A 22,094-nucleotide genomic window follows, 5' to 3' on the forward strand; every position below is an offset into this window, starting at 1 on the left:
AACTCAGACAAGCAGTATTCAGAGCCTTTGTAGGTAGAGAATGCATTTGTGTTCCTTTTAACCAAGACCACCAACCCGAGACCGCTGGGAGGAAAACATCCAAATGAGACTTGAAGTGTTGACGATCTTTGTACTTTCCTTAAACCCTTCTGTATTCACTGAACTAGCTGAACAGACATTCAACTGCCTACTTTAATGGGTTTAGATTTGAGTGTTTTCCTGCACTTTGCTGGATGAGGTTTTATTTTGTTCAATTAAAACTCTGTATTGTTCTTATATCAAATTCAAACTGAACAACTGATTCAAATGCTGATTTTTTTAATTAAATTGAATCCAATTGTACAAATAACTAAGAACCAGCTTAAAAACAATTGTTAACTATATATTACATGCTTCCAAAATACATACAAATGTTCTATAAAAGGTGGAACCAGTGTATTTACAAAATCAATATTTACACATAGCGTCATTCTCTTGAGAGAAATAGTGAGCACCAGTCCATGACTTCCAGCATGGATGAAATAATCACGTAAAAAAGCAAACAAAAAAAAACAAAGCAAACATGGATTTTCTGTTCCTGCAGTAACTGATCAGATGTGGCACTGATATACGAGTTAATGACTTCAGGAAATACTCAGTTGGTGTGGCAGAAGTATTTGGCTCAATCTGCCAGTGAGATAGACTGAATACTTGACAAACAAAAGTAAATGAAGCACTGTTGTGGCTATAAACAATACTTTGATAGAACTTGATCTGGTGACTTCAGGCGGTCATTGTAACTCATTATTTTAAATGAGTTCAGTCCTTCATTTTGATGAAGTCTTTATCAATCTTTTTTTTTTCAATCCTTCATGGTTACAGTGTTCATACATTTGTGAGGCAGTCAGAACGAGTCGTTTTGTTCATTGATGCTCAGTATCCTCTTACAGTGGCAATCCTCGTCCTTGGTTTGAGAAGTCTGCATCTCCATGAAGAGACACTGCTGGGTTAAGTCCACATTCCCTTTGGTGATACCACACAGTCCACAGCATGTCCTTATATAGTTTAAGTGCACAAGTACCATCACCCCAAACACTTGCAATCCAGACCTGTAGACGCTCCTGTGGGGTTTTGTTATCCTGTAAAAACTGTTTTGTGATTTCCTTCTAGCGAACAGAAAATGAGAGGACTACATTCCCCTCACATGCTGCATTCCACAGAAGTTATGATACTTCATTCTTTGGATCATCTTGTACACAAAAACAGGTAAGTGCAGTTTAAGGCATAGTGACAACTATGTCAAGGTGAAAAATACTGCACAATGACAGATAGGCAGCTACACTATTGTTCCCGGTTTTGAGTCTTCTTTCCAGCAAATTTGGTCGTCTGGCTCCAGGTTACTTTCCATTTGGTTGACATCTATGTAAGATCTGTGAAAACACAAGAATTTTACCCATTAGACTGGTAGCAGAAAACTGTAGTTTTTGAATGGTTAAAAATAACTGGAATGAAGTAACCCTGGGCTTTCAACAACATCCTGCAATATTTTAGCCACTTAGTAGGAACTCAATTGAAACAACAAGGATTGAAATCATTTGTATGCTTAGTTACCAAATGCCATTTAAATAGGTTAATAAAAATGTATACAAAAAAGAAGAAGAAAAACCCAGGGTCATACATTCTCACCCAACAAAGCAGCAGATGCACAAATACATTATGCACACACAAAGCCTTCAAATGTGACATACAGGAGTCACCTTTTTTCCTCTGCCACACAAGCACTCTCCCACAACCACAAGACACCAAGAAAAAAAAGCAGGAGCAGTACTAATAAATGATTAGGAACCCTCTATCCATCTCTGCCATATATAAAAACACACATCACCATCACCATGACAACCAAGTGGGAAGTTTACAGTCTCGTCTCTCACCCTTTCTTCAGTGCTGTGACTTTGATAAGTGAGGGGGGAGGGATTTAATTTTCCTGGCCAATAGCATAGGAAACAGCACCACACTTCTCTAAAGGCCCCACAGGGCATGCCATCCTATCAAAGCTCTGCCACTCAAACTCTGGGGGACATCTGCGCATAAGAAGGGGCAAAGTCAAAGGTGAATAGAAGCACATGGGCAGGAAGCCTCTGCATATGCAAGAAAATATTAAAATGGGACGGAAACAAAACATTTTCTGAGGAGTGAAAGCACACTGCAGAGAAATCTGGTCAGGAGATGACAGTATGCTCTAAGAATAACTGGGGCAGGCAAGCTTTTTTAAAGCCATGCAGTTACCTTTTACTAAAATGCAAGCTCACTTCAAAACATCAACAAGCAGACTATAAAATCACGATGCAGACAAACTGAACAACGCAGAAGCACAGTCTCTAGCCATTGCTGTTTACTTACTATGAACTACCTTTCACAAAGGGCCCCTTACTGAGCCTGTGGACTCTGGAGGATTTTGTCTGTGCAGGGCTGGAGGCCACCTGCCTAACCAGACAGCCAGGAGAGTAGGAGGAAGAGGGAAAGGAGGAGGTGGAAGCTGAGGAGGAAGAACTGGCAGGGTGAAAAGCACAGTGCCGTTGGCCATCAGGGCTGTGCCATGAGCCCTTAAAAAGCTGGGAGGCACCGTATCTATAAGAAAGCAGGGGCCAGTAGACAGTTAAGGAGGGAGTAGAACTAGTCTGAAGCTCTGAGGAAGAAAACGTGGCTGCTGGCTGCACAGATCCTATAATCCTCCTGCTGGACTAAGATGTCATGTGAGGTAGATACATTATTTTTGTGTTCTAACTTAAGTCTGAGTTTGAAGACACAGTAACATTGGCTAAGCAGCAGACCACGGTATTGTTGTGTGTCAGGAATTGCAAACCAAACAGCAGCTAATATTTTCTGTGACCAGCCATTCAAGGCAATTAAAAAGCAGTGCTTAGCACTAGGGATAAGCAGGATCAAGGAGTGACTTATTGGATAAGAAGCTGAGTTGAGGCAAAGTTTTTTTTTTCTTACCTGCTGTGGGCGGAGTGGCTGTAGGGTGCTGTACTGTAAGAGTAGGACTGCGGTGCGTGCATGGGCATGTCATATTCCGACATACCACTAACACTCATGTTGCTGTGCCAGTTTGCACTTGAGGGCACTGAGGACACTGAAGAAAAACAAATGTATAAGTCAGTATATGATCCACCAACATTAAATATTAGGGTCTACAACATAAAGCAGTAGAGACTTGTAATATAGGATGCAGTGATCCAACCTGTTGAGTAGGACATGTTACTGTTGTGGCTGTAGGGCGCAGGCATAGTCTGATAGCCCAAGCTCTGCTGGGAGCCTCTGTCGTAGTCGTAGTTGAACGGTGGCTTGTGTGCAGCGTTGCGGTGGTACCAGCCTCTCAAATGTTCGGCAACCAAAGCCTTTTGGATGTTCTTGCCGACCTGCTCGTTACTACGGGTGCCTGGACGGTTCCTAGGTGGCCTCAGTGTGGCGTAGGGGTTCTGTGACAAGCCGTCTATCTCATCAGTACCATAGTTACTGTGCATGACATGGCTGTGATAAGCTGTTGGGGTTGCATGGTAGGCAGGGTTGACATTATAGTGTCCCTCCATCTCATTGTCGTACATGTAGGCACCATTTGAGTAAGGCTCTGGTTCTGTATAGCTGGGGTAGCCTGTGACGTAGTAGGCTGTTGTGGTAGGACGGGCTCGCGGTTGGTAGGCGTGGCAGCGGGTGTCTGGCTGTGCCAGATTGGGCATGCTACCAGTGTTGGCGTAAATGTCTTTTCTGTGTCGGCCACGAGCTCTGCGTCTGTGTACGTGGTTGCCTGGGATGGTGTACTCTACGCTGGACTGGCTTGTGTAGGAAGAGCCATCATCAAGGACCTCAGTGCTGTTGCTGCGCTGTGCTTCTGAGAAGGGGAATGCTTGCGCAGGCGGTTCGGACTCTGTCAGGAATTGAGACTGGGACTCAAGACTACCACTGCGCTGCCGGAAATGTTGAGGGGCATCCTCTGACCTAAAAATGAAAAATATTTAATTGAAGCTGTCATTTGACTTACTTCCACACAGCAGATATTCAAGAAAAGAGAGGGAAACATTTTACGAAATACATGTTGACTCTTTGAGGACCTACCGGAGGTGGGTGCTGCTGTAGGCATTGCGGGTGAGGATGGGGGTGGGTGGCATGCTCCGAGCATCACGTGGCTGCCTGGAAGCTGGTTTAAACAGGCTGTTGTTGCTTGATAAGGCATCACGGTGACTGAAGTGGAGTGGTTCATGGACTTGATTGTAATTTAATCTAGAACAAAGATAACACATTTTCAGAGAGTTTGCCTCCTTAGGGCAGAACTTTTTGTATCAGATAAAGACATTTACTTTCTGTGTACTTGCTCTCAAGACTGAAGGGGAAATAAACTCTATAAATGCTTGAATTAATCACTTTTGTCATTGCTTACACCATAAAGGCTGTATTTACAAAGTCAGTGAATCTTTCTGTCATGCAACAGTGAGCATGGTGTTGCTTTAAATGAGATAAAACAGTTTTAGCCTAGGGTAAAAAATCACACATTTAACTTGTACACAGTTGTTTAGTTTTCAGAATCACTTTCCACTTTCCCTCTCCCTTTCAGCTTAGAAGTGTTGTCTGCTTCTCCACATGCAGCGACATGTTCTGTTCCATCTATTTTTAAAGCCAGTGCATAGAATTGATAAGAGGTAGGATATTATAGAGGCCGGGGAAAAAGGTAGGAGGAGACTGGCAGGAATGTAGCTCTGGATCTACACTACAGGTCTCTACTAGCTCCACGCTTAGGGCCTCTCAAAACAACTCTCACACAAATACAGAAAATTGAATATGTCTTTCATGGGTGTAAGCAGGAGCTGTATACCTGCAGTCTGCATGCTGGTCATTGGCAGAAGGCCGTCTGTCATTGTTATAATGGATGTCCAGAGTTTCTGCATGGTGTGGTCTTGGGGAATACTGAACTGATCGGGACTGCTGCCTCTGGGAAACTAGCTCATCATCTGGAAGATAAAAGTTATTGCCTGGTTAAAAATGATTTGAAATGCTGTGAAAGGAGAAGGAGTAAACACATGCACACTGGGCGTGGCTACGCCTGGGCACTTACCATCATCCAGAGTGAGGCTGTCAGATAGAGAGCTGAGATCTGAAGGGTTGACATCATCTGATAACAGAACAGACACAAGGGTCCTTAGAGACACCAACAATATTCCACTTTTCAAACTAAATGAAAACTGTTCATACTAATTATCCCCGGTAAAATAAAAATCATATTAAATAAATATTTATTTCAAGCTCACTGCTATAATCTGTGACATATACCTGCTAAGATTAGTGAGGCTCTCTGCGTCGGTTTCTGTCCTTTCCTTATCCTGTAGTTGTTTATATCCCTCTCAATTTCCTCCAGCTTCCTCATTGCATCAAGACAGTTATTTCTTCTCTTCTTCTTCACTGTCTTGCAGAGGTCACCTTCATTTGATAACTTAAGTGCCGCTTCAACGATCTTCTGCTGCAAGGCGAACCTGCTCTCAAGGTTCCTCAGATATGGATCCTACAGAGCAACAAAAAAAAAAGAGCACAGTTTACAGCAACAGCAGTAGTTTGGAGAAAAAAAGGACTTAACACATCTCACACTTAAAAGACAAAATACTGGAAACTAAATCAATATATTTTCTTTAGTGTGCCAACATGTTCATATAGAAATGTTTATTGGGCATTATGCAATGTAAGTCTCAGAACACGTCAATCTCATCCGCCTTATCTCAAAAAGTCAAGTCAAGTCATGATATCCAGGCAAAAACAGTTGTGTTGGATATATAGCACATCAAAAACACACAACAACAGCTATACCAACCTCATCGTAGGGGAAAAGGTCATCCAGCTTGAAGGCTGTCCCAACACGACGCCGCACATGTGGAGCCTTCTCACCTGATGCCAAGGGATACTCTTCAGGCAGTTTGCCTGTAAGCTCCTGCAATAAGAGTGATAACAGTTAGCTGGGAGTGTGGGTTTTACCACTGGAAAATTGCTGAATGAGAGTGACACTTACAGCTTCTCTCAAGCAGATCTTTTTCAATTCCTCAAGTTTCTGTGTCAGTGTGTCTTGAAGGTTCTTTTCTTTCTTCTTCAGCTCAGCGATCTTCTCTTTCTTCTGTTCCTCGTTGACTTCTGAGTCTGCAGAACCTGGAATATACAAATGTCAAATAAAACTCAAGTTCTAGTAATAATTGTTGTTAATCATTTAATGATATCACATTATGTGTCAACCTGATGTGGAATACAAACAATGACCTAATTAACTGTGTTTACCGGCTGAGATAAGGCTTCCATTGCTCGCCATGATAAGCTGATCTTTGCAGGAAAGTTTGCTGATCCGCGGAGCGCAGATTTCTGTGAGGTCGACAGCGATGTCGACTGAACTCCTGGTCGTGGTCATCTTTGACTGGAGGGGTGAGAAGAGACAGTGAGGAGGAGGAAACTGGGATGAGGATGTGGGAAAGGAGTAGTGAAGAAGGTATTGTATGCATTTCATTTTAATGATAGCGCACTGCAGTAGAGACAGCTCCATTTGCATGCTCTCATCAATCAGTGTAGGCTCTATTCCTGGATGAACACTGACACACCATCTGCCTTTGAGGCACACGGTGGCTGAATAACCTCATTTGACTACAGCTACACATACTCATCCATCTCTCTCACGAAATGCAGATCAGACACCACTCATACTACATTATAATAATACAATAGTCTTAATGCTCAGCAAATATGCATCATCAACAAACATATGGACCACTGTGTTAACCCTCAGACAAATGACAGCTCTACTACAACTACTGTTGTACACAGATCAATGTTATTGTACCTTCTGTATGGGAATTTAAAAGTCTTTCTTCAGAGGATATTCATGTTTTTATCCATTTGAATTATAGCTTTTCAAGTTCCTGTAGCTTAGAGTGAACTCAGTACAGAGATTCTATTCCCATTCAAGAAAGTTTGCCATAAATTTCCCAAAATAGGGCTGACCATTAGGGGACACTGAAACTAGAGGCATGTGATATCTGTTTGCAAAGCTATTTAAACAAGTCGTAATCCAAGAACAGACAGTGCATCACATGACAAACAGTCACTGTTACAGCAGGCTGTAACACTACAATAAAATAAAAAGGCCACATTCAAACAAACGAGAATGATGGGCACTACCAAAGCTCAGACCTAAGAAAGTGTGTTTGTTATATTTCTAGTAAAAAATATTTAATAATCATTATTCTAGGCAAGAAAAACTGCCCATGGGGCAAGTACCTTTTGTTTGTTGTTAAAATTAGATATGTTTGTTAAATTAGTCAGTATATTCCATGATTGCTTCATTGTCATATTTTCTTTAACTTACAACAAGCAATTTTGGGCCTTGCTTTTTATAATAAGTGTAATGAGATATTGACTAGAAATTAGACAAATAAACTTCCTTATATTTGAGTTCCTGAGTGTGAGCACAGATTAACGATATTTTTAATACTAAAAGTTTGAAATAGTATCAACCAGAATTACGTTTCTACAGGGTCTAATTATTTGACAAACTGAAAAACAAAATTACACTTATCAACCAGTCATTCAGTCCTCAAGCATCTCTCTTTCACAATGTGACCTCACCTACACCAACACTTGACACGGATCTGGAGGTTGGTTAGTTATACAGGACAAACAACATGAGTTCTAGTCTAGTTCTCATCACAGGTCAAGCATAGTGTAAAATAATTATTAGTCTGTCTCAAACTAAACCTGAGGCAGGAAATGTGTGAACAACGTAAAGGTGAGAAGAAAACCGATACTCACTTTGCTTTGCTTCCTGTCCAAGTAGAACTGGTGCTGACTGATGGCCATCACCCAAATGGTTTTAATCAGAGAATGGCTTGCATACCATGTGTGAATAACAAGACCAGTCTGTCCAAAAGTCCGCTTGGTCACTGTTCTGCTTTGGGAGAAAAAAGACACACACTCAGTTCTTGTGCTGATACAAGAGGCATATCTGTATACATTCTCTAAATAATTAATGGTACATTAATTGTAAAAGAACTTGGACTTGTATAGCGCTTTTCTAGTCTTCTCACCACTCAAAGCATGTTACACTGAGTGTCGCATTCATCCATTCACACAACTTTCACACACTGATAGCAGTACTATTCCATTCACATGCCGCTGGCATAGCAGTGGGAGTAAATCGGGGTCTTGCCAAAGGACATTTTGACATGTGACTGCAGGATATGGGAATTGAACCCCCAGTCTTTCGGTTTGAGAGACCACAGCGCCACAGCCACCCCCAAAGTAAGGAGGACAATTAAAAATCTTTATCCAATTGTGTATGTAATAATAAAAAAGAGGAGTCGAACAGGGAGATCAAACTCATTATCAAACAGATAGTAAGTGTTAATAACAGAGTTTGAAGCAAACAAAATAATAAAATGACACTTGAAAAAGCAGGAGAACAATCATTTAACACACTGGTTACAACTTATAATGTGTGTTTTAATTTGGCCTCTGGCTGCAGATACCCTTCACAGTGTGTCCGTTGTAGGTTAAGGGCAGAGAAAGCAAGAGAGCAGCAGCTAAAATGGGAACTTTCAAAAACAGGTAATGGTCCTATTAAAATGAGAAAAATGAAAATAGATTAAGAGGTCTGCCTCCTCTGACCTGTGTGGGTCGTTCACTTCCACAGCAAATTTCTTCTCACGGAAATACAAATTTTCCAACTGTTTCCACTGAAACAACTGCAGAGAGAGAGAGAGAGAGAGAGAGAGAGAGAGAGAGAGAGAATTGGGGGAGGGAAGGTAGAGAGAGACATCACACTTAGTACACAAGCCGACACATGAAAATTGATTGAGAAGAGACAAAACTGTATCGAAGCAGAAAGATCATTTAATACAGGTGGTAAGAGACAAATTAAGTCTCAAAACAAGAAGACAAAATAGGGAGGTAGGTATTAAAACAACCTGCAGTTTGTATTACACAGTTCTTTTCTCATCAACTTGCAACAATGGCATAAACTACAAAACATCAGAAGCGATAAACGGTGTTCATCAGGCCAGTCAGAGATACGTTCAGGCTAACACAGGAGCATTTATAACACTTGTTTAACTGTAGGGGGCAACAGTTTGCCAGCTTCTCATGTCATTCTGATGTGGAGGAAAACAGAGACAGAGAGTTTGTGTCAGTATCAAATCTCTGCTCCACTGATACTAGGATCAACAGACAGACATGGAGTCACTTATCTGCGATAACCCCCCGTCATTTTGGGGGCAAAAGTGATTGTCCACAACTGAAGAGCTGACAGAAATGAAAGACGTACTTTATTCCAGACATGAGGTGGCTGAAGTAACAAATTGGACATAGGTGAAGAAATCACCAGGAGAAACATTTCCCTTTTTCCCCAAGAAACCTATTTGTTGTGCAATTCTTACAAAATGAACCCATTTCTGTTCTTCCCTTACTGTTTCATTTGTAAGGAAGTGCAAGGATCTAACAGCGAGAGAGTAAAACACCACAATTAAGGGAAATTTAAACAATAAAACAGGAAGGTAATCTATCTATATAAGCTGAACAGGTAATATAGGCTTACCGTAAGGTTTTTTTTCCCCTTGTCAAATCCTCTCCTGGATTCTCTTGGGTTTGTATTGAATCCTTTGACTTTGAGTTTCCCACAGGGCTAGGGCTTCCTCAAACAATACTCTCTCTTGTCTATCTGGAGCCAAATAGGTGTTGCAAGACTTTCAGCTATACTGGCCACACCCCTTAACGGCCCTCCTTCTCTGACATCACAGATACCTGCTGTCTTCAAGGCTCTTCACCCCCCTCTCTCCCACATAGCTCACTTCCATGTAAATCAGACCAGATCAGAAGTTTTTTCTTGGTGGTGTTTTTTCCTTGTTTGAAGAAATTTCATCTCTTCTCCACTTCCCTTCACAAACAATAAAATGATCAGTCCAACATAAAGTTTGAATAATCAGCTTCAATCTGGAATGTTTTCAGCTTTTTCATCTTAAAAAAAAACCATCACACAAAAGCACCGTTGTATAGCCAAATCTACTACACCCATCTAGCCTCCTAGGGAAAACATGTTTGGAATTTGTCACTTTTGTCTAATCATTAATAGCAGGGGCTCTCTTTGCTTTCATGTGCCATGGGAACATTCAGTCCGGCCACTTAAGACAAAAGGAAACACTATGTGTTGACAAAAACACTAGCCAACTAAAGTGAAACCTGAGTGTGTCAAGCTGAAAGTTTAATTTGGGTTTTAATGCATTCAGAGGAAGATCAAACTTTTAGGGTTGAATTTTAAATACTTTCATTGTGATTGTGGGCATGGTCGACCAATAGTATCATACAGTGAGCCTACCACTGATATAAAGACAGTGGTACTTTATAAACAATGACATCCAGCTGGTAAGACATTTCCAAATAGCTGACCCCATTGTAAAGGGAACATATGTCAAGAAAACAGACCCTTGTTGCTATCAGTAGCAACATTTACATTTTAACAAAAGTCTGGGAAGAAACACTCACTTCTTCCAAATCATCCCCCAGTAAGAGAAACTTCACGCCTTTGTGCCAACTCATAGATGAAACTAACTTACTACTCTCCTGAGACTGATGCTCATGTCACACCCTAAATATTTCAAGGATGTGACACTCCTCAATCTCTACATTACAGGATGAGTAGTTTTCATAAAGAGGAAACACTTGATAAAATGTATTCAACACAAAAGCCACTTCACATGAGTGACTCATCATTACTCCTTCAAAGTAAACAAAAAAAAGTGACAATTCTTCTTCTTCCAAAAAAAAGCAGTGCAACAATGACTGAAACTAACTAACTAATCTCCTTAGACTGCTGCATAATGCTTGATAGTTAATATCTTTAGTATTTATATCTCTCTATTTTGAAAAAAAATATTATTCATAGCAGGTGGAAGAGATCCAGAAATGCCTGTGGTTTTAGATGAGATCAGGCTGTTCAGATCCAGCTCACACCCACAACTCAAGGACCCCCAGGGCCAGGAGTCTGCAAGATTATACTCAAATGAAAATCTGTCAAAGCACTGACTCACACGCCTATACAAAAAAAGATCTGCCCCACCCTTTACACAACATGTCATGCACCAGCACTGACTGGCAGGCAGCTCTGTGTGTTTAAAGCACACACACACAAGCACACACACACACACACACACACACACACACACACACACACACACACACACACACACACACACACACACACACACACACACACACACACACACACACACACACACACACACACACACACACACACACACACACACACACGGTTGAAATATGACGACAAGACTTTCTAGGTAGACTAGGCAACGATCTATTTTGCTTCATGATGGAGGGAATTTGACTGAAAAAGGGGGCTGGAGATAGGATCGTTTCAGTCATAATTTCTATGTGTTTAACTTAATTGCCAAGACACTTTTTAACTATTTTTGGTCTCTCATATCTTGTCATTATAAGCCAAAGGCTGACACTGTCACCAATAAAAATTTGAAGAAAAAATGTGGTTCTGCTGGCTCCTCATTTATGTGGAACAGCACATGTCTCTCAGCGTTCCCAATACCCAACAGAATGAGGACAAAAGTCATTTCTCCTGATTTCATTCATAATTCATAATGAAAGTGGTCTTTTTTTAGCACTTTTCACAAATTAAGTTGTAATATTTTCTAGAAAATTTCAGGACATGCAGGCCCTGATACTGTACGACACTTGCCTTTCACACATTAGTAGTGTCAGATGCACTCTCACAATCTTGAAAATCTCTGTTTGTTTTAAGTTTGGGGGGGGAGCGGGTTACTTGCAGCATGAGGAGGAGGACTCCTTTGACTAGTTATGGGGAGTGCAGTGCATTTGTGAAACAGACTTTAAATTGACAGGGCAGAAGTGAAGGAGGCATGGGTTGGCTTTAAAACAGGGCTGTAAACTAAAGAAGTATGATGCGATTTGTCATATCTCAAGATCTATCTTCAGAGGACAAAGCATTTTTATTTTATTGCAGAAAATTCTGGAGGGATGCTAATGTTACTGTCTTCTTGTGTGAAGTAGGTGAGGGTAAAAAAAACTGGTATTGAGCCCTCTCAGCACCCCAACCACCTCACTGTCCAACAACTCGAAACATACAGCAACCCACCCGGACTGGCAAAAGGCCAACCACAATCACAGAGGCCTGCTGCCTCCCACAGAGAACCATAATTACACTTTCCAATAGGAGGGTTGGTGAGACGCTGTGGCTGTTAGTGTCTCAGTGGAAAAGCACATCCTGCTATGTCAACAGGTTACTACCATAGATAAAAAGGGACTGGGGAGAAACGCTTTGATGGGACACATAACAAACACCTCAGAAGCACTGGGCCTTAGTATAAACTCAAACAAGGATTTTTTTAGTCAAAGTATTTTCACAGACACGTCATAACATGCAGTGTCAACCCTCTCAGACCAGATATGTAGGTTAATATCAAACCTCCCATTACTGATTGATTCTTTAAAAAAATGATTAATTCACACGTAGAGCTTGTTTCCCCAATTATATTAATGCTAACAATAAAAAGGGTCAATGCCTCACATGTTATTTGTTTTTTGTACATTTTCTCCTTACAAGCTTGTCAGTTTGACAGCTGTGTAATCATGATGACTATACATTCAACTGTGGCTAGTGTTGTATTCTATTTGCTCTTACAGCTACGGCCTTGACTGCACACAGCACTGACTGATAAAGAAAAATATAGTTCCCATTTGTCTTCCTCTCTCCTGATTGGCATGGGAATCAGGGTCTAAATTCACTTATTTACAGTGTGGATGGATAATTAACCAACTAACAAGAGGCATGATGATGAAATCTGTTATAAGCAAGACATTTAAATGAAAAGATACATGTTACAATTTCCCAGTTTGGGATCAATAAAGTAATTCTATTCTATTCTATTATATGCTTGAGAATAATATGTTTTACTTTTAAAGTATAACATTATACATTATAAAAAATACCATTTTAGCAAATAGGTTAGATGTCAAAAGAGGTGCACCTACTTTTCTTGGTTTGAGTTTGTCCTGCAAATCGTACTGTCCAATGCCTTTGTAGCTGACTCCTAGCCACCAGGGTATCCCTTGCTTGTCCTGATGAAAGAACACACACAACATCACATTAACCTTTAGTAGCTTTAATGTTTGGGAAAAAACAACTAAAAACTAAATAGGCCTGTTGCCAAATTAATTTTAACTTTAGGGCTCCTATAATAACTCAAGAAGAAATCAAGTACATTAAAGTCATTGGATCTGGTCAGACCACCTCGACCAGGTTTACACCTATCAACATCCTTCCTGAGTGATCAGATCACAAGCGGACAGTTAAAGCACAGCTAAAAATGTATCCTGAGGCCGGATTGAGATCTCATAACTCAGGCCACACATGCAGGAGGTCTGGGATGCATTTGTCCTCATTAGGGATGTAATAATAAACTCGCCTCACATACCAATACATATCACAATACTGGGTTCATGATTTTATCACACTTTTTTACGACTTTCAAGTTTTTATAAACACATAGATAAGTTTTAATTCACAATTTTGTTGGATCATTGCAACTGGCTCTAATGTATTAACCATTAGCCCAATGCGTCCTGGTCGACATGAAGGACCACCCAATCTCCCCATACCCATGGCAATGATCACATGGATTAATAGACCACTCTTCTCTCAAAAATGACAGATTCAATATATTTGTCCACTCATGAAACTCTTTTTTTTCAACATGTGAAGGTGTAGTTTATGCAGTAGAGCCAGGTCTGCATTAAATACAGGATATTGGTTTCCATATGTTTAAATAAGGGAGACTGTATTTAATATATATGGAAAGATTCCATGAAAGACAAGGTAGAGGAGAGTAGGTACAACTAAAAGACTTGATCAACGAGGGGCCTATAGCTTCCAACTGTTTATATTATAATGCATAAACTTTGACTGACACAAGCCTAAAAGATAAGTCACAATATGTTAATCAGTTTATAATAGAGCAGTGTTATGACAATATAGGTGTTTAATCTCTCAGAGAGAAGACAAGCAGACATACCCTGTCACATCCTGATATCATGAATTATGTTAGACTCCACTTGCTGTGAATAAAGCTATCTCAACATGTGACCCGCAAGCAGTGCATCAGAGCAGTTCATAAGCACAATAAGGAGACGGCTGTTTCATAACGTGGATATGTGATCTTGTCGTCTGTTTTCACTGTAAACAGAGACTTCAGTCTGCAGTGTATTTCTTTTAATTCACTTATAATCACTAAACTGCAGAGGAACATCATCAAACAAAGTTTTAAGTCCCATCATCACTTCAGACCGTATAATGACACACTCCTGTGCACATAAGCACATCTCTTCCCCCATCTGTGTGCTGCGCTTATGCATAACCTTTTTTCTATCATAACGTGTTTTTTAAAAGCTTAAGGAAGGGGAATAAGGCTCCGTATTAATTTCCAGGCATAGCAGAAAAGTCAGATCTGATCACAAGTGGTCTATGGCGACACATTTGGCGAGCATGATCTAGCCAGACTCTTACTGAGAGCTGTCCATGTGTGATCCTATCAGCCAGACCACATTGCTAATACCAGGTGTAAATTCCCCCCCATGATTAAATTTGGTTCGGTCGGTAAATATAATTAATTACAGAATGGAAAATTACAGGAATTAACAGAAGTAAACATGCCTTAATAGCTTACTAGATTAGAAGTATTTATGGTGTAATTCTTCTACTAGATCTCGTGTGTGTTCCTACAGCAGCTAACTAAGAATACGCATGTGTTTATGAACAGGAAAAGACCTCATGATTTAAGTGTCAAGCATTGCACGTAGTTAAAGTTAGTTAAATGTCTAAGACTTCAAGCAAAACAAGTATGAAGATATCAAGTCGACAGAAGCTTGTTCAAAGGTTAAGCTTCTGAATAGCTTAGGACAACACTCTTACCTTCACTGGGTAATAATGGACTCCATATGCCGGCAGGGATTCCACCAATGCCAGATATCTTCAGAGAGACAAACAAGTTAGCAGGAGTTCAGATACTTTCACTTGATCACTGTCAATCATTGGCTGTTGTACAACAGATGGAGTTGAATTTAAGCTATAGTCATTGAGAGCTACAGTCATTTGCAATGGCAGGCTTATCGATTTTCTTCAGGGCCATGACAGATGAAGGGACAGTCAATTGATCAGTTCAAGGGCATCAGTTCAAGAGGAGGATTGGTATCCTGGAAAGGCCCACTGGTTGCCTATTTTCAGAAATACTCCTCTAATATATTAGTGCTTTCACACTTGCACAAAACTCCTGTAGTTTTCAGGGTGAGCCGCATGCGTCAACGCAAACAGCTGAATTGTTCACTGTGACTTTATCTGGAGTTTCTCCTGCCAGCCCCCTAGTATTATTCCACAGTAAATCAGAGTGAGCTGATGTGACAATGCAGCAGATTATTATCAGGAGAATTCAACTCAAACAAGTGGGAGGGGGTGGTGGCATTTATTCCCTTAGATCGGTACACAACTATAGATTGAATGCACATGACTGATGATCTTCTTGAATGTATAGTTTAACTGCAGCATTACATTTTCTGTTTGCTAGTTTGCTCTTCTCTGCTCTTCTGTTGGTATTTTGATTCAGTCAATCTACACATAGCATTGATATAAAGGTAAATAATATTATTATTATTATGGCGTCATGAAGCAGACTCTGTTGCTTCGTCTCCCGCTGAGAGTTGCATTTGTGAACAACCAGATCAGGATTATTCAGGGGCATTCCTTCTAAAATTCTATAGATATTTTCAGCAGTGCATAATCATATGTGAAAACGGCTTTTAATTAACATACTGGCTTTTGACAGCCATCTCTTAAAAACAGATTCTACAGTACAGATACAGTATGTGAGGTGGATGTAGAGATTCTGGTGTAGGGGCTAGAGTACTGTCGCATCAAAGAAAAGTAGTGCATAAGGCACACTGATGCTAATTTGCCAGACTCAAACTCATTTTAATTATAGGATATATATGTTGTTTTCAACTTACTGCACAATGGCTTGTCCTCTGGTCAGTCCCTTCAGTTTCTTGTAATGTTCTATCACCTTGTCCTCACTGCAAATGGATAGATACAACATTTAATGAATATTCCAGTGTTACACATCCACAGAGTGTTGGTGAGAGGGCCCTTTTCTTTGACACATATTCAGCCTGCTCATGCAGAAAATGTAATCTGGCCTACTGATGACTCTCATCTAACTCTTCAGTAAAAGCATCCAATTTACTTCTCACTCTAAGCGTCCCTCTTATAAGCATAGCACGATGGAAAATACAATGCAACTGAACAGACAGAAAGGGACTGAGCGAGACAGAATTGGTTGAACGCACTCATTCACCATAAAACAATAATATTAATTTTAATTAGGATTTTTTTTTACTGATGTATCAGAAGCAGAGACTGCAGAAACATCAGAGGGCCATTAGCAAGAAAAAAAGGGATTAAAAAAGGAGTGAAAACAGCAGCGTGGCTGTCTAAAGGATAGTGTCCCCTTCGATATGATTTTTCAAAGCTAATGGGCAAATGTAATTAAAGTAAAAAATTGTCTGCCAAGTATCAAGTAGGTCTAAAGACACTTAAACACTCACATATGTTCTTTTGGGAACATCCCTGATCAGTACAACCAGGTACAACCAGGTGTTTATTACCCTTGAGGCCACCTGACAGCTGAATTGTTTGTGTGTACTGCAGAGGAAGTCCTTTTGTGATGCTCACCACAATATCTATAATTCTATGTGTGATCGTCCCAATCCCTCACCCTCAATCATTTTTTTAAATAAAAAAAAACTTACCAGTATTTAAGAGATGGGTGCTCCCTTAATACGCTGGTGGGCAAAGCTGGGAGCTGTTTGAGGTCTGATCTGGCAGTCTCTGAACTGAAAAAAGAAAAGAAAAGTGTCTTCCATCTTTGTGCTTTCACAGTGTGGTTTGTAGTTCTTTCTTAAGGCATGACTGTAATAGTTGGCTTGCTTCATTTAAGTAAAGGTGCTCTGTCAGGATATTGATTTTACATTTCTTATCTGTGTGATAAATAAGTGTGATATTTAAGTGATAAATAAATAAATAAATATTAAAGACTGCATATTTGCTATGACTTACAGTCTTAAGGTGTATCCCCTGTTTGATTTCACAATAACTTTTTGCAACATGTTTCCTACTGAATCTAAAACAAAAACCAAAAACAGTTTTTTTCTTCACTACTAAATTGGTTCTAATGAATCTAAGTGTATCTTAAACTTCATCAAACTGCAGTGAAATGGTGTAAAAGCAGGGCAAATATACACAGATTCCCATCCAATATTTAAAATATATGCAGGCTGAGTTAGAAAGCATTGCATGCTTACAATAAGAGTTGTATCACGATAAATTCAGACTTCTGCAATGTGTTTATTGTGAATGCTCATATCACCATAAGATGAAAATGAATAAATTGCAATTAATTGTGCAGCCCTACTCTAGAGTATAATGAGTTTTACTGTTTGGCAAGACTAAATGTGAGCTTCACTCATGTTTTGCCAGACTTAATTACAAAAGTCTGGCAAGACATGTGTCTGAAAGCACATAAAGATCCTTTAAGTCATAGGGAGCCTTTTGAAGGGCTTTGTGAAAAATCTATTTTCAGCATTCCATGCTTGTTGCAAAACAAAAATCATTAAGCTGTCATTATCTCTTGATAAACAACATTATAACAAGTCAAGTTTACACTATAGAAAATGATCACACCTTGACACAGGTAACTGTAAGAGTTGGCCTTATTCACAAATGGCTGTAAGAAAGTTTGGTAATCTTGTGCATTCTGACTATTTTTTTAGGTTCATCACTGTCAAGGTCTATGATTGTGATCCCTGATCCATTCCAACATCATGCAGGAGGAAGTACTATGTAGTTTCTACTAGCTGGAAAAGCAGGGCTCTTGCTTGGTGGGCCATGCAGTCCACTGCAGACAGGAACAAAAGCCATTCCAAAACACTTGGCAGCGACTCCCTGTGCTGAGGAGTATTGTACAAGCCCTGATGCCGTTTCAAAACAGTCTGTGACTGCTGACACAGAACTCTAATGTGCAAGACAGATCCTATCTTAAATTAAAAATGCTCAAGAAATATACCAGCTATACCAGTCATCTCATCATGCCTCAGGTAGTGGCCATATGATCTTAAGAAACTTTCCTGGGGATCAGTTTAAGTCTCTGTCTGATAAAAAAAGATAAAATAAAAAAAACTAGCAGCTGCTGACATTGTGGGACAGAAGCTTAGCAATCCAGTTATGTGAAACAGCTTACTATACAAAAAACAAGAATGAGCCATTGCAAAGGTAGAGGCACTTGAATCACTCTTCACTGTAGCTACATCTCTTAGGTTGACTGCCTTTTGCTGCCATGGCACTTTGCTGCATGTTTGACGGTATATACTTTATTGGGAGCTGGAGCCTGGCGTTGTCGGGGTGATCTACTCTGCAGCCGTGCTGCTCTGTCAGCAATCTGGAATACATTACTTTCATTACTACGTCTGTTATCTCCCCACAGCTTGCGGCAAAGGGGCAATTCCTACACCCTGTACAGACCAGCCCAGCCCAGTGCAGCCTACCCAGTGTGGGGGAGATAATACTCATGTCAGCAATTCCACTGGGCTGCAACGTGGTTACTGTAAAGGGAGTACAATGAGAGAGCCTGTTGCTGTGAATGAACCACTAACTACAAGCTACACCTGCAAATAGAACTTGTGACTACTACTGTCTGGGTGTAATACTGGTCCATGTGGACATAAAGACAAGAGAATTGACATATAGCTGTGCATATAGAGGCAGAGAGGTTTAAAGTGGCTTGCAGACAATGTCTGCAAAAATGTATTTAAGTTCCCTGCTTCCAGAAACTGTTAAGCAACAATGCGAAAATCTATTAGATGATTTCCCATGTTTTCGTAATCTTTTCTATTAACTCCCAGAAGAAGAGTTTTAAATTGTTGAACTGATCATTGGTTATAGCTGTAGCTGACCACCAATAACACTATCGTGTGAATAAGTTTGATCAGAGCAAGATACAATGTAAGATGTCACACAATTACTGACATAGCAAAGGGAAGTAACCCTAATGATTGTGCATTCAATCAATTCACAGCAGGGGGTGGCCCATAACACCATAATACCATGACTACAGTGAGTCCTCCTGCCGCCAAGTTGTCTACCATTGGACAGTTTGTAAGGCTCATCCGTCTTAAGGCAACTGACTGTAGTAGGAGGAGGAATCCCTAACTCCTCCACAGCTAATCTCACTGCTCCAGGGCCCTTTGTTGATACAGTGTAGAGAAAAGGCGTTTATACTGTATACGGCTTATGGGGGGACAATAATGAGAAATAGTCCCACAAGAAAGCAGGGGGTTCCTCAGTACAAATAAAGTGTTCGTTCTTAAGTTACGGCAAGGTTCAAGTTTCAGAACAACTATTATTGCCATTAACGCATTTCTCCAAAGAAGAAAATTGGCAATAATATTGTGTTTTTAACAACATGAAAAATAATATCTAATAATCGAAACAGGCAGGGAAAAGCACTGTCCTGGCAGATAAAAGAAAATGACTGCTTGATTTGGAAACACTCCGACCCTTGCTGATTGTATCAGATTTGTTGGCAGGTTGTCTTTAGTTGTGCTTTCAGAGTAAGGACAAAGTACAGCCCATCCCCACACCCACATGAGCACTCTGTTGACTGCACTCTAAGGTTTTAAATCAAAACACTGAGGTAAAAAGACAAAAATAAATTACTTGTATCCGGTCATTCAGGGCTGTAAGAAGTTAAGTATGTAATACACACAATAAGATAAACACTCAAACTGTGTGGTTTTTTTTTGTTTTTTTTTTGCAGTAGAACAAAGGGAATAGTTTGACATGAGGTTGACCTGCATTTTAAGCATTGCTTGTATTGCCGGTCAAACCATACATGCACAATCTTTGTGTTCACATAAAGGACAGAGAGGCCCTTAGAGGCAAAGTGCAGGGGAAGCATACAGGTTGTGCTGCTTCAACCTGCTCAGTTACTCACTCAGACATAGCAGTGTTTACTTATCACAGCCAAGGAACTTTACTTCCATTGCAAAAACAACACACCTTATCAGAAGGTCAAGCCAGAGAGCACCGAAAATAATATCAATGTGTAAGAAGTTATGGAGATTTTTTACAGCGTAAAACCAGTGTCATCACCTGGGCCTAAATGCTTCGTCAACGTGAATGTGTTTAATAGGACTTGTTTTTCAGGATATTTGACCTTTAGTTAGATGAGATGTAACATCTGCAAAGATAACTTGCTAGAATTGTGTTACATTTTAGGAAACCTTGAATTGATGCAACTTCCTTCAACAGGCAACAGTGTGATAGAAAAAAGTATTTTGATTTAATAGAAATGTTTGGATCATACATATGGCAATGTGACACTGGGGGTCCAATGTAATATCACACGAACAAATCAAGGTAATTATTAACATAAGAATGTCAAGGGAAAAAAATCAAATCTGAGCAAGTACTGTTAAACATTAACTGACTGCAAAGGCATTATTTATACACTGAAGACTGACCAAACAACCTGAAAACCAGAATCTGGTTTCTGGACACAGTACAGAAAAACCCAATACATTGTTTGGGTCAGGAGTACCAACTGGACACGTTAGTATTTGACAGGGCTGGTTGATATCTGTACCAATCCAAAACATATAAAGTCCATGGTACCAGTACACCTAAGATATCAACATTTCAGTTCACAACTTAACTAAACTATTATAAACCTTGTTTTGCTCGCACAAAAAAACATTTAAATGTGAGTCAAACTTAATATGAAAACACGTCTATATCAATTTAAGTAAACATTTAGAATTTATTTTATTATTCTTACCTGCTGTAATCTCCTTTGGCCTCCTTTAAAGGAAGGGAAAAATACAAGTTAGTACTATAAGAAGAAGAAATTGCAGAATTTACTGAATTACCCAGTATGCATTGTTAGCTTCGTGCATTATTTTCACATCCACCAAAATGCAGTTTACTTGTATTATGTTCCTCAAATTAGTCAAGTGTTACTTTACAGATAAACATTAGATTGTATGACAGGGCAATAATAGTTAAAAAGGGGTCAGTTTATTTAACAATGGCTCCGACCAGAGCAACCTCAAGAGACAACTGTCTGTTTTCAAACGGAGCCTACTCGACACACTTCATTAACATTAACAGTGACTGACTAATTTTCAATCACAAATTCTGCGACAAACTCTTTCTTACCTGCAATGCGAATGCGGTTAAGCTGAACACATTTTCACTCTCCACTTCGATGATTTCCTATGGTTTAAAAAAATGCAATATTAGCTGGGGTTTTCGAAAAACACGCACACACAAAGTGCAGGCTGTCCCAACACTTGACTTAGATCTGTGAAAAAAATGTTCCCGTCCCGTACCTCGGTCCCACCGTTACCGACTGAACCACTACCGCTGAGGCAATACGGAATTTACAGTTTTCCGTGAAGCGTTAATAATACTGTCTTTCTGCACCTGAGTTATTATGACATTTTCCATAGGCAACAAAAACACACGCTGGTACATAGAGAGCTCAGTTGAAAGTCCTGCCTAAGGCAACTACCCCCATCGGCAAAGTGGTACGGTCCGTAAGCAGGTTGAACTGTCTCCCATGGTGACTAGTCTGCTCTCCCCGCGAAAAAAAAAAAACTTCACTGCTGCGTTTGGTCATACGTTGCTTTCAATTGCTGCTCGGAAATTTTCGTATAACATAGGCTACCTCTTTGCACCCCTGCCTGTGCATTTTCATAGTTTATGCACTACTAATTATTGTTAATTATGTTCTAACACGGATATTCAAGATGTATGTTTTAATAGAAGTACACCAGTAGAGTTTTTTTTCATTTGACATTCACTTAAAGGACAGATTAACAAAGCAATAGACCTTCAGAGTTGGCCTATACGATTATTTAAAAACATTTTTTCTATATCCTAACCT

General features: G+C 39.9%; 1 protein-coding gene across 7 annotated transcripts in view; it reads right to left on the minus strand.

Moving 5' to 3' along the window:
* Positions 1–301: 301 nt before the first annotated feature.
* The window catches only part of frmd4ba (FERM domain containing 4Ba), a 39,704-nt gene continuing 17,911 nt past the window's right edge, over positions 302–22,094 (minus strand). For 2 of the 7 annotated variants that reach the window (XM_061042515.1, XM_061042510.1), the window contains exons 6-24: positions 21,365–21,421; positions 20,985–21,007; positions 16,903–16,986; positions 16,102–16,167; positions 15,014–15,071; positions 13,078–13,164; positions 8,668–8,744; positions 7,813–7,951; positions 6,292–6,424; positions 6,032–6,165; positions 5,837–5,953; positions 5,305–5,533; positions 5,090–5,146; positions 4,850–4,985; positions 4,096–4,260; positions 3,224–3,978; positions 2,980–3,115; positions 2,380–2,607; positions 302–1,409 (exon numbers count right to left, since the gene is read on the minus strand). In XM_061042515.1, coding sequence (XP_060898498.1) covers position 1,409; positions 2,380–2,607; positions 2,980–3,115; positions 3,224–3,978; positions 4,096–4,260; positions 4,850–4,985; positions 5,090–5,146; positions 5,305–5,533; positions 5,837–5,953; positions 6,032–6,165; positions 6,292–6,424; positions 7,813–7,951; positions 8,668–8,744; positions 13,078–13,164; positions 15,014–15,071; positions 16,102–16,167; positions 16,903–16,986; positions 20,985–21,007; positions 21,365–21,421 — 2,682 coding nt within the window. In that variant the 3' untranslated portion in view covers positions 302–1,408. Of the gene's footprint in view, positions 1,410–1,910; positions 2,061–2,379; positions 2,608–2,979; positions 3,116–3,223; positions 3,979–4,095; positions 4,261–4,849; positions 4,986–5,089; positions 5,147–5,304; positions 5,534–5,836; positions 5,954–6,031; positions 6,166–6,291; positions 6,425–7,812; positions 7,952–8,667; positions 8,745–13,077; positions 13,165–15,013; positions 15,072–16,101; positions 16,168–16,902; positions 16,987–20,984; positions 21,008–21,364; positions 21,422–21,631; positions 21,756–22,094 lie in introns of those variants that run through there. The other 5 variants (XM_061042516.1, XM_061042512.1, XM_061042513.1 and 2 more) reach the window with 5 other exon arrangements.

This window comes from Labrus mixtus, chromosome 7 (assembly GCF_963584025.1).
Source record: "Labrus mixtus chromosome 7, fLabMix1.1, whole genome shotgun sequence".
In the NCBI taxonomy this organism is placed as follows: Eukaryota; Metazoa; Chordata; class Actinopteri; order Labriformes; family Labridae; genus Labrus; species Labrus mixtus.